General features: G+C 49.7%; 1 protein-coding gene across 10 annotated transcripts in view; it reads right to left on the reverse strand.

Annotated features, from left to right (window-relative positions):
* Window positions 1-16327, reverse strand: part of LOC147030532 (inactive dipeptidyl peptidase 10-like) — a 780352-nt gene that overhangs the window by 635509 nt on the left and 128516 nt on the right. For 6 of the 10 annotated variants that reach the window (XR_015056434.1, XR_015056435.1, XM_085874667.1 and 3 more), the window contains exons 1-2: window positions 5671-5838; window positions 1104-1218 (exon numbers count right to left, since the gene is read on the reverse strand). Coding sequence is in view for 6 of the 10 variants with exons in the window: in XM_085874667.1 (XP_085730793.1) it covers window positions 1104-1218; window positions 5671-5733 (178 nt within the window). In the remaining 4 variants the exon portion in view is untranslated. Of the gene's footprint in view, window positions 1-1103; window positions 1219-5670; window positions 5839-16327 lie in introns of those variants that run through there. The other 4 variants (XM_085874668.1, XM_085874669.1, XM_085874671.1 and 1 more) reach the window with 1 other exon arrangement.

Genomic DNA, 16327 nt, shown 5'->3' on the forward strand with positions numbered 1-16327 from the left:
ACAGTGCCTTGAAATCAGAACCTAAACATCTGAAGCCAGCCACCTTCACTGTAAAGCCAACACCAGACCTATTGTAGAATATGTCGAGGTAGGAAAGAAAACAAGGAGGATAAAAATCATGCAGCCAAAATTCCAAGGGTTGGTTTTAGGGGTGAAGGTGAAGGATGAGAGAAATATTGGAGTGGTTTAAACAGAATCACGTGACCATGGAAAGTATGAAGAGGAAGGTAATGGTGGAACAGGGAGGATGCAGATATATTTGTGGTGTATTCTATCTCAATATGAAAAACCCCTAGCTAGATTGTGACACATGGTTTTTAACCCTTATGGCAACCGAACTTACGCTGCAACTAAGATCTTTTTTAAAACAGCCTTTTTACAGCCATCTTTCCATGCTGAGCAGGGGTTAGCTTTTTGCAGGCTCCATGCAATCATGGTACCCTTCTTGAGGCAATATTTTTATGGCCGGATGCCCTTACCGACGCCAACCCTGGTCACCTCTTACGACACACAGTGATATGGTACACCTACTCTAACCGGGGCATACACCGGGACCAGTACACTGGTACTCATTTCGCCGACCTCGGAAGGATGACAGGCTGAGTTAACTGCCTGTTGTTAATTCAGTGGAAAAAAACGGGGCTCGAACTCAGGACCTTAGGATCCCACGCCAGCCAACCCTAACCACGAAGCCAACATCAGGCTCATACTGCAACTAAGATAGTAAATAGACTTTTAGATATCACTCCACAGGTCATGATTTAATATTACTGGAACAAATTATATATAAAAGCTATTTAAAGCCACGAAGAACGGAGTGCGATATAAAGAGGCGGTGAGTTATTGCACATGTCCTGTTACAAAGACCAAACTATACTGGTACACTACAAGGGTTGTACCAAAGATTTTCTTTTACAGTGGAGAATCCTGCTTACAACTGGAATGTTATTGTATTAACCTACAATTCCAGATTATAGTCATTCTTTTCAAACAACTTTTTTTCCATCAGATCACTTGATTTTGTATTCCATTTTGTGCACGCTTATCATGTGATGCATCCACATTTCAGTGGAGATGTCTCTCATACGCTTTGAAGGGCTTACCTGGTGTGAGGAGAACAATTGAGGTAACAATGAGAGAGCACACCATGAGTATGACCAAGAGTGCAATTGCCATCCCTTTCCAGTTCTTTTGTGAGGATCCTCCACCGGGGAGCTCCTGAAATACAAATACACCAATTCCTCAATGACGGTTGCACTCCTTTTTTTAAAAAGTAAATAAAGTTAACACTACAAACAAACATAGTATGATGTTGGTTAACCTACAATGGTGTGTAATGACAGGAAGGTCCTCAAGGAATTGTTCTTATTGATCTTCTATCTACTATACTAAAAAAATAGAATATGTTTGTATGTATGTGTGTTTGTTTGTTTGTCCTTTATAGGCGGCCGAACCGTTGGATGGAATGAGATGAAACTTGGCATGAGTAATCCTTGGAACATGAGAACGGACATCGGGGGGGGGGGGTCAAGTTCAAGGTCAAAGGTCACGGGGTCAACGTGTCAAGGTCACTGGGTAACTTCAATTTCTCAATTTCATCCGATCGAGATGGGACCAACGCCATTCGACAGATAATCAAAATTAAATGACAGTTGATTGACGACATTCACTTCCGACTTCCGGTTTCCGAGTTATGACGTCATAAATTGACTGAAACGTCAATTTTTCATGTTTGTTTGTCCTTTATAGACGGCCAAACCGTTGGATAGAACGAGATGAAACTTGGCAAATGTGATCCTTGGGAACGGACATAAGGGGATCATGGTCAAGGTCAAAGGTCACGGGGTCAAGGTCACCCGATAACGTCAATTTCTCAATTTCATCCGATCGAGATGGGACCAACGCCATTCAACAGATAACTGTGGGCGGGTACTTTGCTAGTATATTACTAAAACTCTCATCTTGTATGTATGTATGTATGTATGTATGTATGTATGTATGTATGTATGTATGTATGTATGTATGTATGTATGTATGTATGTATGTATGTTCTCGTTCAAATCAGGCAACGAAAAAATTATTTAAAAATCAATTCCCGATTCAGTGAAGTACTCTTCGGGAGAATTTGATCAATGCAAACAACCTCAGTGGCAAAGTTCGCTGGAGCTATCGTTTTCTTTTTTTCTTGAAATGATCTATTTAAAAATCTCAAACATTTAGTACAGAGAAAGAACAATTTATTTTTAAGCATAAAATAAACATCGCCATTTTGATCTAATACTTCCGTGTTCATTAATATATAAAATTGTGTTTAGAAGATTACGCACAATAATTTATTCGACTTTCTTTTCTCCGTTATTTTTTTTCACATTGACTCGCAATATTAAGTTTCGTTAAAATCGGGCAATGAAAGAAATTATTAAATAATCAATTCCCGATTCAGTCAAGGACTCTTCGGGATTATTTGATCAATGCAAACAACCTCAACAATACAGTTCGCTGGAGCTATCTTCTTTTTTTTTTTCTTGAAATTATTTTTTATCAATTGTTCTCACAACGGGATCACAGGTCATTTAGGATATCAGAAAATTCAAGCCGTTGCTTCGTTGAAGGAAATATGGGGGGGAGGAGAGGGGGGGAATATGGGGGGGAGGAGAGGAGGGGAATATGGGGAGGGAGGAGAGGGGGAATATGGGGAGGGAGGAGAGGGCGGAATATGGGGGGAGGAGAGGGCGGAATATGGGGGGAGGAGAGGGCGGAATATGGGGGGAGGAGAGGGCGGAATATGGGGGGAGGAGAGGGCGGAATATGGGGGGAGGAGAGGGGAAGAGAGGGGGGAATATGGGGGAGGAGAGTGGGGGGAATATGGGGGGAGGAGAGTGGGGGGAATATGGGGGGAGGAGAGTGGGGGAATATGGGGGAGGAGAGTGGGGGGAATATGGGGGAGGAGAGTGGGGGAATATGGGGGAGGAGAGTGGGGGGAATATGGGGGGAGGAGAGTGGGGGAATATGGGGGGAGGAGAGTGGGGGGGAATATGGGGGGAGGAGAGTGGGGGGGAATATGGGGGGAGGAGAGTGGGGGGAATATGGGGGAGGAGAGTGGGGGGGAATATGGGGGAGGAGAGTGGGGGGAATATGGGGGAGGAGAGTGGGGGGGAATATGGGGGGAGGAGAGTGGGGGGAATATGGGGGGAGGAGAGTGGGGGGAATATGGGGGAGAGGAGGGTGGGGGGAATATGGGGGGGAGAGGAGAGTGGGGGGGAATATGGGGGGAGAGAGGAGAGTGGGGGGAATATGGGGGGAGAGGAGAGTGGGGGAATATGGGGGGAGAGGAGAGTGGGGGGAATATGGGGGGAGAGGAGAGGCGGGGGAATATGGGGGGAGAGGAGAGGCGGGGAATATGGGGGGAGAGGAGAGGCGGGGAATATGGGGGGAGAGGAGAGGCGGGGAATATGGGGGAGAGGAGAGGCGGGGGAATATGGGGGGAGAGAGAGGCGGGGGAATATGGGGGGAGAGGAGAGGCGGGGGAATATGGGGGGAGAGGAGAGGCGGGGGAATATGGGGGGAGAGGAGAGGCGGGGAATATGGGGGAGAGAGGAGGCGGGGGAATATGGGGGAGAGGAGAGAGGCGGGGGAATATGGGGGAGAGGAGAGGCGGGGGAATATGGGGGAGAGGAGAGGCGGGGGAATATGGGGGGAGAGGAGAGGCGGGGGAATATGGGGGGAGAGGAGAGGCGGGGGAATATGGGGGGAGAGGAGAGGCGGGGGAATATGAGGGGAGAGGAGAGGCGGGGGAATATGGGGGGAGAGGAGAGGCGGGGGAATATGGGGGAGAGGAGAGGCGGGGAATATGGGGGGAGAGGATAGGAGAGGATAGGAGAGGATAGGAGAGGATAGGATAGGAGAGGATAGGAGAGGATAGGAGAGGATAGGAGAGGATAGGATAGGAGAGGATAGGAGAGGATAGGAGAGGATAGGAGAGGATAGGAGAGGATAGGAGAGGATAGGAGAGGATAGGAGAGGATAGGAGAGGATAGGAGAGGGGAGGAGAGGATAGGAGAGGGGAGGAGAGGATAGGAGAGGGGGAGGAGAGGATAGGAGAGGGGAGGAGAGGATAGGAGAGGGGGAGGAGAGGATAGGAGAGGGGGAGGAGAGGATAGGAGAGGGGGAGGAGAGGGAGTGGGAGGAGAGGGGAGAGGAGAGAAGGCAGCACGAGGGGGGTGAGAAGGCAGCACGAGGGGGGGTGAGAAGGCAGCACGAGGGGGGGTGAGAAGGCAGCATGTGGGGCGGGGGAGAAGGCAGTGCGTGTGGGGGGAGAGGGGAAAGAATCGGAAGGCGACATTGGGGGAGGGGAGAGAAGGGGGAGGTGACATGATGGGAGTGGAGGGAATGGGAAGGAAAGGGGAGGGGAAGGGGAGGGGAAGGCGACGGGAGTGGAAGGCAAGGGGAAGGGAAATCGAGGGCAGTGGAAGGAATGGTAATGCAATGGGGAGGGAATGGGAAGGCGACGTGAGGGAAGGGGAGGGAATGGCAAGGCGACATAGGGGAGGGGAGGGAATGGCAAGGCGACATTAGGGGAGGGGAGGGAATGGCAAGGCGACATTAGGGGAGGGGAGGGAATGGCAAGGCAACATGAGAGGAGGAAATGGGATGGCGAGGAGAGTGGAGTGAATGGGAAGGCATTGTAACAGTACAGGGCATTACGGCGCAATAAAACACATCCAAACAGCAGCGTTTTCCTTCAAAGCGCCGTGTTCTATATAACCAGGCGGTAACATATAAAAATCAAAACTAATGCTTTTTGGTAAAAGCCTGCCTGCAGCAGTCTCCCCCCCTCTCCCCCCCTCTCCCCCCCACAGTGCCACCCCCACACATTCCTCCCCATGGTCCCCTGTCCACCCACACACACATTCCTCCCCACGATCCCTCCCCCACACAATCCTCCCAATGGTTTCCCCCCCACAAACATATATTCCTCCCCACAGCCCCCCCCACACATTCCTCCCCACGATCCTTCCACGCAGTCATCCCCACGGTCCCCTCCACGCAGTCATCCCCACGGTCCCCTCCACGCAGTCATCCCCACAATCCCTCCACGCAGTCCTCCCCACGGTCCCCTTCCCCGTAGTTCTCCCCTCCACACGGTCCCCTCCACACGGTCCCCTCCACACGGTCCCCTCCACACGGTCCCCTCCACACGGTCCCCTCCACACGGTCCCCTCCACACGGTCCCCTCCACACGGTCCCCTCCACACGGTCCCCTCCACACGGTCCCCTCCACACGGTCCCCTCCACACGGTCCCCTCCACACGGTCCCTTCCACACGGTCCCTTCCACACGGTCCCTTCCACACGGTCCCTTCCACACGGTCCCTTCCACACGATCCTTTCCACACGATCCTTTCCACACGATCCTTTCCACACGGTCCTTTCCACACGGTCCTTTCCACACGGTCCCCTCCACGCAGTCCTCCTCACGCTCCCGTCCACGGGGTCCGTCCCTTGGTCCTTTCCACACGGTCCCCTCACCACGGTCCCCTCCACGCAGTCCTCCCCCCACGGTCTCCTCCACACACATTTCTCCAACCTCCTCGAATTCGAGACTAAACGTACAGGCGCACTGGCGATTTACTCAACTTTCACTCACACACGTGCACGGATTTCCCCACACCTGTACTGCACGGTGACACGTCGTGCGGAGCTTCAAGGCTTCAGCGCTGAAGAAGCACATCATTCGTGAGAGCTCCTCCTCCACAGCACCACACACTCACCCCGGGCCCGATTTCGAGTTCAAATCACGTGCCCGTGAACCCGCGCCCCGCACACACCCCCATGTAGAGTCATTTGTTCCCATTCCTCTTCTCTTCCAGAAACTACCGACTATTAATATATTAGCGGAACTATAATAGTTTATTCATATTAATATTTTGTAATGCTAGCAAATCGCCCAAAACGGAAAAAGAAAACTACTTCTGTAATTGCCGAAAAAAAGGACCCCTGTGGACTACGCCGTCATGTATTCCAAAAGAGGTTATCAAGCACGGCGTTTCACTCAATGAAGTTACACTTTCTGCACAATCCATAATCTTTTCTTCACTCAATACAATCGTCCGAACAGTGGAAAAAGTTAAATTCAATTCTTTGCTTCAATAAACACATTAAGTTATAAAAATCGCTAATTTGTAAAAAAAAAAAAAAAAAAAAATCGTATTTCACTCCACATTTCGACACTCATTTTGTTCTCCAGATTCGATTCTCAAATCCGACATAATATTTCGGTTATCGACTTAAATTAATTCGTGAGAGTCGATCGAGTTTCCCAATTCTTGGCATCGGCCGAACAAAATGGCGGCTGAGGACTCCAGCAACCACAAAGGGCTCCAGCTGACCAAGAAAGCGGCACACCGTCTTGGCAAGGCTTATTTAGGTTTTAGGTGATGAGCACCCCAAAAATAATCTTCAAAAGGGGTGTTTTAATCCACCCAAACACCCAGTTTTCACTCTTGCCCTTCCTTGGACTCTTATTAGTTTACATGTAAAGTTTCAAGCTGCGAGGTTTTATAGCTTTCAGAGTTAAGGCCCGGTCACACCTTGACGTTTTAGCCAGCGATGGCAACGTATTAAAATGTATGTAAAACGCTGGCTTACGTTGAACTTTTGATGTTTTTTTTAAAGATTGGGACGTATTCATAGCGACTTGGTCTTGTGTATAACGCATTGGTAACGGACACAGAACGTTTCGTTGTGTTATAGATAACTTATACCAACGAATGCTGAACCTGTTGTCGGCCGACACAACCGATGTCCCACGATAGTCTAACTTAAGCATAGCGTGTTGCACGCATCGCCGACGATGTCGTGACGTAGCCTATTAAAAGGCTGACGCACAACGATTCGAATCATAACTGCCGTAGAAATGGAAGTGTCAACATCGCGGTCACACCTTGGCGATCTTGCCAGCGTATGCCGACCTAAGAAAAATGTGTCTAAAACGTTGGGGAACGTCAAATACGGTATGAGTAAGTTTGGTATACGTGAGTACAACGCTAAAGTACGCTATCATACGTCGTAGTAAGTAGAGTACGTCAAGAAATTTTAAACATGTTCAAAATTTTACGACGTACTCGGCGTATGACACACGTTCCGCATGCGATGGGGATAAGTTTTACACATGATATGTGGACGCTTACACACGTCCACAAAGGCTACTTATAAGCTACTCATAAGTCGAAACACGTCGTGGTAATGTCTTTTTTACGCGAAACTTATTTCTAACTTATGCTTGACGTGCTTTGAACCAATTATTTACGTAGTCCCAACACACATCGACGTATGTTCACGTATTCCAATGACGTCTTCCGGTCGACAAAAAAAAAAATTAACGTGTTTCTAGCTTACAACTGCCATATAAAGACGTGTTCCCAGCGGTTTTGGGAATTGGTATATAAAAATGGTGTTCATAAAAGGGGAACCCAACAGTGTTTTCGAGTCCTTTTTGAGTCGATGTCCATGTCAGCAGTAACAGTATCAGTATTAGTATTGGTATTAGTATTAGTATTAGTATTAGTATTAGTATTAGTATTAGTATTAGTATTAGTAGTAGTTTGTTCATGTTGGCAGTAGTAGGTGAGTGTGAGGGGGAGGGTGTGGGTTATGATGGATCGTCCTTGCGTTTAACGATTTAACGATTTAAATGATAAACTCAACGATTTAAATGGCTGCATCTCCACTATTGAAAGTAGACGCTTGCGCTCAACAATTGGATTTTTTTTACACTCAACGACTTTTAAACGTTACCACTCAGCTATTTCATTGTTTACAATGAACGATTTAAATTGCTGTCACTCGCCTTTGTTTTTTGACGCTGGGGTTTGGAAATTTGAAGCGTTTCTTCTGAACGTGTTAAAACGCTCAAACTCGACTATTTTAAATAGACGCTGCCGATGGACAATTAGAATCATAGCCAAGCTAGACATCGAAGTGTGAACATCCTCGTCATGCCGAAGAAAAGTTTGAAGAATGCTGCAAATAAGTGTCCTGGCCGTGGCCGTGGACGCTGACGCAAGGACGATCCATTATACCGACGTCTTTCAGCCTATGAGTAACTTAAAAGTAACGTCTGTCGATGTGTGGCAACGATCGCGTAACGTGCCAACAACACGTTAATCATAGGTTAGAAATAAGTTTCGGGTACGCGAAACATTACCTCGGCGTGTCTCAACTTATGATTAACTTACAAGTAGCATGTGTTGACGTCTGTCAACAATCGCAGACCGTGCATACAACTTGTGGCCAGCGTAGCGGAACGTGTGAGTCATACGCCAGCATACGTCGTGAAATTTCAAGCATGAAAAAATTTGAGGACAACCAAAAAGTACAACGTTTAAAGCCAGCGTACAACGACGTATGGCAGTGTTTTTCAGCGTGCTCTCAATATTATCAAAACTTACCCATAACGTATTCAACGTATGCCAGCATTTTAGAAAAAAATTCAAAAATCGGCATACGTTGGCTAAAACGTCAAGGTGTGACCGGGCCTTTATGGAGGAGTCATACACACTGACACACATACACATACACACTGACATACACATACACACACACACACTGACACACACATACACACACACTGACACACACATACACACACACACACACACACACACACACACACACACACACATACTGACATACACATAACATACACACACATACACACTGACACACACATACACACACACACACACACTGACACATACACACTGACACACACATACACACACACATACACACTGACACACACACACATACGCATACACACTGGCACACACATACACATACACACTGACACACACATACACATACACACTGACACACACATACACACTGACATACACATACACACTGACACACACATACACATACACACTGACAGACACACAGACACACAGACACACTGACATACACGCACACACACACACACACACACACACACACACACACACACACACACACACACACACACACACACACACACCCACACACATACACACTGACACACACATACACGCACGCACACACACACACACACACATACATACACACATACACACACACACACATACATACACACATACACACATACACACATACACACACATTGCCTTTTATGAGTACCGGTGCGAGCCCATAGGTGCGTGCCAGTATGTGCAGCTTCGTTTCCGGGCATGATGGCATTGGTGTGCAGCGAGATGCGGACCGCGGGTGAAAAAATGGCGACGCCACGTGCTGGGGCGAACGAGCTGAGGGGAGTGCAGCAGCTGTCAGGCACGCAATGTGAGGTCAGGTGAGGGCGAATTAATTAGGGGGACGTGTTGGGCGAGAAGCGTAAAGGTGACGGATGTAGTGTCGTGGCAGAGGTGCGAACAGGCAGACACGAGCCGGAGGGTAACACAACTCCGCTTTATTGCCTCGAGCGAGAGGGTGGGCGTAGGATGCCCGTAACTCCGCTTTAGTACGCACTCGATGCACTCTGCAGGAACACGACCTACAAGACACTGCTGATGATACCACACGCTGCTAACTGGTGCTACAAGTCCCAAGCGGGCGAGAACAGCTATATGCATTGCAGACATGTGACCACTATCACAACTCCTCCATGCCCCCACATGCTCTATGCCAATACACCACACTACCCCCCCCTAAAAGTATGATTATAAAATGATAATTATAACGACAAGCATTATTGGCAAAGAATACTATGACATAAAAAGCAAAGAGGAACAAAATGACATCAATCATGTAAAATCCTCCAAGTACCCCGTCACTCGATCTAACCCTGGGGTGATGGTCGGGCTGAGAATCAAACCCAGATGAGCTGGCCCAAAAGAAAAAGCGTGCTTCATCCGCACAACCTGTAACAATAATGCCGTTGTTTTAATCTGGCACATTATACACTCTTCTATCCCCATCACATCATATACTGTGTTGGTGCGAGTGAGTTGAATCCCAAATGCAGTGGACTGTAGAGGCGACCCCAGGCGGCCCACGCTTACACGCCTTCCGGCGAGGTCGAGATGACACCCCAGGCGAACCTCCCCGGCACCATAAAATGCCCCCGGCCGACAAGTTGGCCATCGAAGACTGTGTGTGCGGCCGTGGGCGCTTGGTACACCGCACGGACCTCTGGACCACCTGTCATGCTCTGGCCATCAAGGGGCCGGACATCCCTCAGAGTCTGTGCGACGGCCGACGCCGCTTCTGAGTTGAATGTAATGCCCTCGTCGTTTAGTCGTGGCATTGCAGAAACCATTTCCGACTCTTGCAAACCAGAAATAAAATGATCTTCGAGCCCGGCCTGCCGTTCACTCGACGTGAATTTGCAGGCGCCGGCGAGATGTCTCACCCGTGCGGTGAAACTCGCAATGCACTTCCCTGGGCTCCTCGCCAGGTGATCGAACTCGTACCGCACGAGCTGCGCTGATTCGCCCGGTGCTCTGTGCGCACGACAATCCAATTGCTCTGGCAACGACTCAAAGTCAATGCCGAGGAAAACAGGCACTCTGCACACGTCGATCCGAAACATGCTCATCGCCAAACTGTAGTGTCGTGGCAGATGTGCGAACAGGCAGCTGAGTAGCCTCCTTATGGAACGGAGGGAGACGCTATTCTCCCTTGAAGCTGATCGTGACCAGGTGGGTCCAATCGAGCTTCGTGGAGTTGAGGGGTGAGTGCTGTAGACGGGTGCACGAGGAGCTTGGGAGGTATGGAGGCCCCGGAACCCATTGAGGTGGCACGATTCCCCAGCGTGGTTGTCCCGGCATGTGTGGTGTCGAGATGTGTGTACACAAGTGTGGTAAAATGCGTGCTGAAAAGCACACATAGCGGAGGTGAAAGGCGTTGTGTGAGAGCGACCGCGTGTGTGGATGAGACCCCGTGTATAAAAGAGACCCCATGGGTGGATGAAACCCCATGTGTGGATGAGACCCCGAGTGGGAGTGAAACCCCTTGTGTGAGTCGTGTGGTTACGAGTGTGCCGACGTGCGTGCCTTCCGGCACGCCGTGTGTGGAAGAAACCACGTGCGTGAGTAGTATGGCACGCGTGAGCGAACAGCCGGTGCGAGTGAGCGGCCGAGTGTGAGAGGAACAGCGTGTGTGAGGTCGCTGTATGTAAGGGAGATGACGGTGGGCATGCGGGAGCACGCAGCCGCGTCTCCCGGTGTGAATGTCATGGAGTGGTGTATGAGCGTCGTGACATGCAGGTGTGCATGGATTGAATGCAGACGATGACGGCGACAGAGGGACAGAGGCCGGGTAGCGGCCGTAGCTGGATTGAGGACCGCGCCGGGTTTACCCAGCAGCGAGCGTGAGGTTCGGGCCGTGCTTCGCACGAGACCGCCACGTGCGCGCTTGCGGGAGTGAAACCCGGTCCGGAAACGCCCGCGGTGAATGTTGCCGATCCCGCGACGGACAAAAGCTAGGCTGGGATTACGGATTTGGACCGGACGGGTTCTCCACGCGAGCGTGTTTGTGTAAAGCTCCGACGAGCAGAGCACATGTGTTCGCGTGGGGAACCCCTCGAAACGCGAGGTTTGCTTTGAATGTGCAGGGTGACGTTATGGCTGTACATATGGTTGGAATCCAGCAGGAGGGTGAATCCCTGCCGGATGGTGCCGTCCGAGAAGGGACGAGGTGCACGAACAGCTGCCATGACGTCACGGGGGGAGAGCGCAGGTTGCGAGTTGCCGCACTGGTGCTGCGCAATGCAACAAAAAAAGAAGCAAGCCTCACTTCGGGTAAACAGGATTCCCTGGGCGGGGGTGGAAGGCCCCCCGTTTAGGGCACAGGATGGCACTAGCTCAGGGGAAGGGTTAGCATAGCTAGACTGTCTTCATGGGGCAGGGGTAAGTCCTCATGGGGCCCGTGGAATGGATTAGTTAGAGCAGGGGTGGGGAACCTCCGGCCTCCGGGCCGTATACGGCTCGCGAGACCGTTTGATCCAGCCTGCGAGGCAATTCATAATATGGAATAGGCAAAGCCGAGACGCGAACGTAGAATTCTTCGTACATTCGCTTCTTAAATGTATCAAATTAAAGTCTTTTTGCTATGAAAAAATAAATATTACCTTAACATTACCTTCACAACAACAACTACACCGCCGAGAACAGGATCTCATCTGAAAAAAAAATTCCTCAACATTACTTTCACAACGACAACTACACCGCCAAGAACAGGATCTCATCTAAAAAAATAAATACCAGAAGCGAACGTAGTATTCTTCTTACATTCGCTTCTGATTTTACCTATAACTTGTTCACAACTGTATACGCAATTTCCGGTTACTTCGGTCTGGATTCGGGATCAGCGATAAAATAACGTAAATCACGATTAAAAATTATTTTTTGATGATGCGGGAGATATCTTTATTAAAGTCAGTGGAGAAAATATACACCATGTCTGATATTATTTCGGTCTTTCATGTCTCCGACGATGCCTTTATCTCCCGGCATGCATCATTCCCCATGACAAAAACCGGAAACAAAAAAAAAAACAGAAGTAAAAAAAAAACGGAAGCAAAAGGGTCATAGGCAACCACACAGATTCCAAATTGCCATGGTATTGTGTTGTTGTTGTTGTTTCCTATTCTCTCATGTGCCTGCGTTAAGTAATATTCACAAGATAGAAATAAAACTCAATCGTGTTTATACACCGCACAGCGTTTAAAAACAACCGGAAGCAAAAGGGTCATAGCCAACGACACGGATTCCAAATTGTCAGGGGTTTAGTTTTTAACCAATAGTTTAAGCGAGAGGCACTTGTTGAAATCCCCGGGGTAGTTTAAGGTTAATAATTGTTGGGGTAGATAGGAATTGTACCCCTCCGCACCATCCATCCCTTCGCTCTCGTAGTGGGCCGTTGGACCCACTTTGGGTTAAGATCACTGAAGTCTGAGGAGGCCATTCTGAGGCTTCATTGGGCCTCGACACAGGACGCTAGCTCTCCCTCATTCCCCTCCAGGAAGGGAACGTCGGGGTTGGGAGTAGGCAAGGAGACAATATGTTAGCCTGACAGAGACAGTAAAGGGGGTTAGGGGATGAGTTATAGAAGAAGGGAAGTAAAAAAAAAAAAAAAAAAAAGTTGGGGCTAAATTGGTTTTGACAAATTAAGGGGGTGGGTATGGACAGATACAGGCAAAGGCGAGAGGTTGGGAGGGAGGCAGTAGGGTAGGTCCGAGCCCGCCTTCCGAGTGGCCAGCACCACCGCACTCCCTCCACCAACCTCCATTTCAAGGCAAGAGGCTGGCCAACTTCACCTGCTGGCTGTGTTTGCTACGAGGCCTGTGCCGGCCATGTCATCTGCTGGCTGTTGCTGCAAGGGCTGTGCCGGCCATGTCATCTGCTGGCTGTTGCTTCAAGGCCTGTGCCGGTCGATCGTCTGCCGGCTGTTTTTGCTTCAAAGCCTGTGCCGGTCACTTCATCTGCTGGCTGTGTTTGCTACAGTGGCCTTGTTTTGCCATGCCATGCCTTGTCTGCCTGCCTTTGCCTTGGCCCATGCCTGCTGCCCTCGTCCATTTTGCCCCATTCTGTTTTGCATTTCCCCCCCCCCCCCTGTTCATTACCATGTGCGTCAGTATCATCTCGCAAATTGCAGGGACGGCCCTGATGGCAGCTGCAACACAGGACTGCACCGGCGGCCCATGCACCGTTTTCGTTGGTTCACTGTACTCATTTAAGAAGGGGGAGGCCTTGGACTGCGTTTAAGCAGCCTGGCCCCCTGCTTGTGACGGTTGTTTCTTCCCACAGAGTCCATAGATCCTGGGCCATGGTTTAGTGTAAATTTTGTAAGTTAAGTTGTTAAGTTGTAATTGTACATGAGTGCGCCCCCGGCATGTATGTCTTAGCGCTGGCAATGTATTTAAGTCGTCTGTATGAGTGGGTTTGTTTAGTTAGTTACTCAGCCCGTAGGTTATTTATTTTGGGGACACGAATACACTGAACATCGCACTCAGGGATCCGAAGGTAAATCGTACGAGGGGAGGACTTACACATGATGGCACACGAAAATTCGACGACTCGGGACGAGTCTGTAAAAAAGGGAGGGGTAGTGTTACGGCTGTGGAAATTCGCAATACAGTCAACCCCCGCTTCATCACGGTTCACCTATCGCGCCCCCGGTTCATCGCGGGTTTTCCCTTGGAACGTCACTAATTTTTTCTGCGGATTCCCCCCGGTACATTGCGGTAATAATATATAAAATATAAATTATTTAAGCAATAAATTATAACGCGTGGTGCTCGACCAGTCACACAATGCACGTGACAAAGTTTCGCTTGTGAACTTCCAATATTTTCTACGTTTTTTTCTCCAAGCCCTACGATGCCGCCCAAACGCCCTGCACCTTCTAAGGCAGGAGGTCCTGGGACACTCCAGGAGAAGGTTAAGGTAAAGGTGCTCGATATATGCTTCAGGAAGGAAAAAGGTTTGCCGCCGTTGGACGAGCACTGCTCATACCCAGTACCTCAAAACCGACTAGACCAGACTAGTCGATCTCCGGCACCTCAAACCCAATCACTGTCAAACCGACCAGACCAGACGAGTCGATCTCCGGCACCTCAAACCCAATCACTGTCAAACCGACCAGACCAGACGAGTCGATCTCCGGCACCTCAAACCCAATCACTCCCAAACCGACCAGACCAGACAAGTCGATTTTTTGGGGAGGCGTCAATTCATCGCTGATTTTCACTTTGCGTGGGGAGGTTTGGAACGTAACCCTAACAAATTCGCAATACACCATAAAGGGTCCTTAGAACAGTTATGATGCTAAGTTTATGTGCAGATAGGTCCCTACCGTTGTTTAAAGGGATTTCTTCATGTTTCACCGGGCTGTGACTCTTTGAGATAGGGTTTTTCTTTATCTATCGTTATTTTGAGCCACCATTGCAACAAACCTCCACACAAACAACCGCCACCACCAACTACACCACAACGCAAACCACGCTCACACCACCCCCACAACAATCACCACCATCTCCGCCACTATGCCCGCTTATGAACGCCATCCTTCACGGACCACGGTAAGATGGTTTCCGCTTCGGAAACCATCCGAGACGGATTGGCAGGACAAAAGCTCCTGCGAGCCTGTGGGGTTTTTTCCCGCCTATTTTCCCCGCACTTGGTGTGAAGGGAAGGGGGCAGGGCCGCTCGCTGCCGATTGGTGGATGCATGGCGTCAGGCGGTCGGAGTAAGGGAACGCCCCTTTTCGGGAACCTTCTCGAAGGGAGGCGGAGCCGAAAACAGGGTGGGGCGAAGGGCGGAGCCCCGCGCTATAAAGGGCGGACCGCACGCGGAGCTCCTTCTCGCTTCTTGCCTCTTCTGGGTCTTCGTGGTTCATGCGCTTCTTGGTTCATGCGCTTCTTGGTTCATGCGCTTCTTGGTTCATGCGCTTCTTGGTTCATGCGCTTCTTGGTTCAGGTTCTTCTGTCTTCTTGTTCTTCTTGGTTGAATGCTTCGTCTTGGTCCATGAGCTCTCGTTGCTTGAGCTCTCTGTCTCCCTCTCTCGGTCCTGCGCTCGTGGTCCGGCGAGCGGCCTGTTGGTGGAGACGCCGACGGGAGGCGCCGCAGTGCGGCCTGTGGTGGACCTGCGCGTCCGGACGAGGAGAGTGCCGGAGAGGGTTCACCGGCCACGAAAGGGAGGTCCTTTCTTTCCCTTTTATTTTTGTATGCATGGTGGGGTGCCGTCTGCCAAATAGAACTGCTTAAGTGTCTGTGCTTGTAAATAAATCCTTGCTTTATTCTGTGGTATTGCTTTTTATTGCATTTCTTTGGCTGTACATACGTGCATGAATGCTTTGCCTTGGCTATACATATTGCATGACTGCCCTTGCGTGTGTGTGTGTGTGTGTGTGTCTGTGTGTGTGTGTGTGTGTGTGTGTGTGTGTGTGTGTGTGTGTCTGTGTGTGTGTGTGTGTGTGTGTGTGTGTAAATAATAAATGTGCTTGTTGAACTGTTCCCCGTTTGTTGCGTCCTTTCCCTGTTCGAAAGTGCCATCTTACTTCGTGGAATAATTGGTAGTGGGGTTTGAACACCCGAGTAAAGAAGAATCACTGAACCGTCGAGGTCGGCGATAACACCGCTCGGTTATCCCTGTAGTACGGAACGAACTGCTGAAGCGGTTCATGTCGTAAGCCGACCTGCAGCGTGGCGCAACCCCTCGGTAGGTTACCCGCGCAGATATTTAGATATATCGACATTCGGCGATTCACCCTATTTCGCATGGGTAGAATGAGGACTGGGTTGTGGTGAGGTTAAACCCCCACCCGTGACTGG

The sequence above is a fragment of the Eptatretus burgeri genome, chromosome 3 (genome assembly GCF_056783735.1).
Source record: "Eptatretus burgeri isolate ZD-2024b chromosome 3, Ebu_testis_v1, whole genome shotgun sequence".
NCBI classification, from domain to species: Eukaryota; Metazoa; Chordata; class Myxini; order Myxiniformes; family Myxinidae; genus Eptatretus; species Eptatretus burgeri.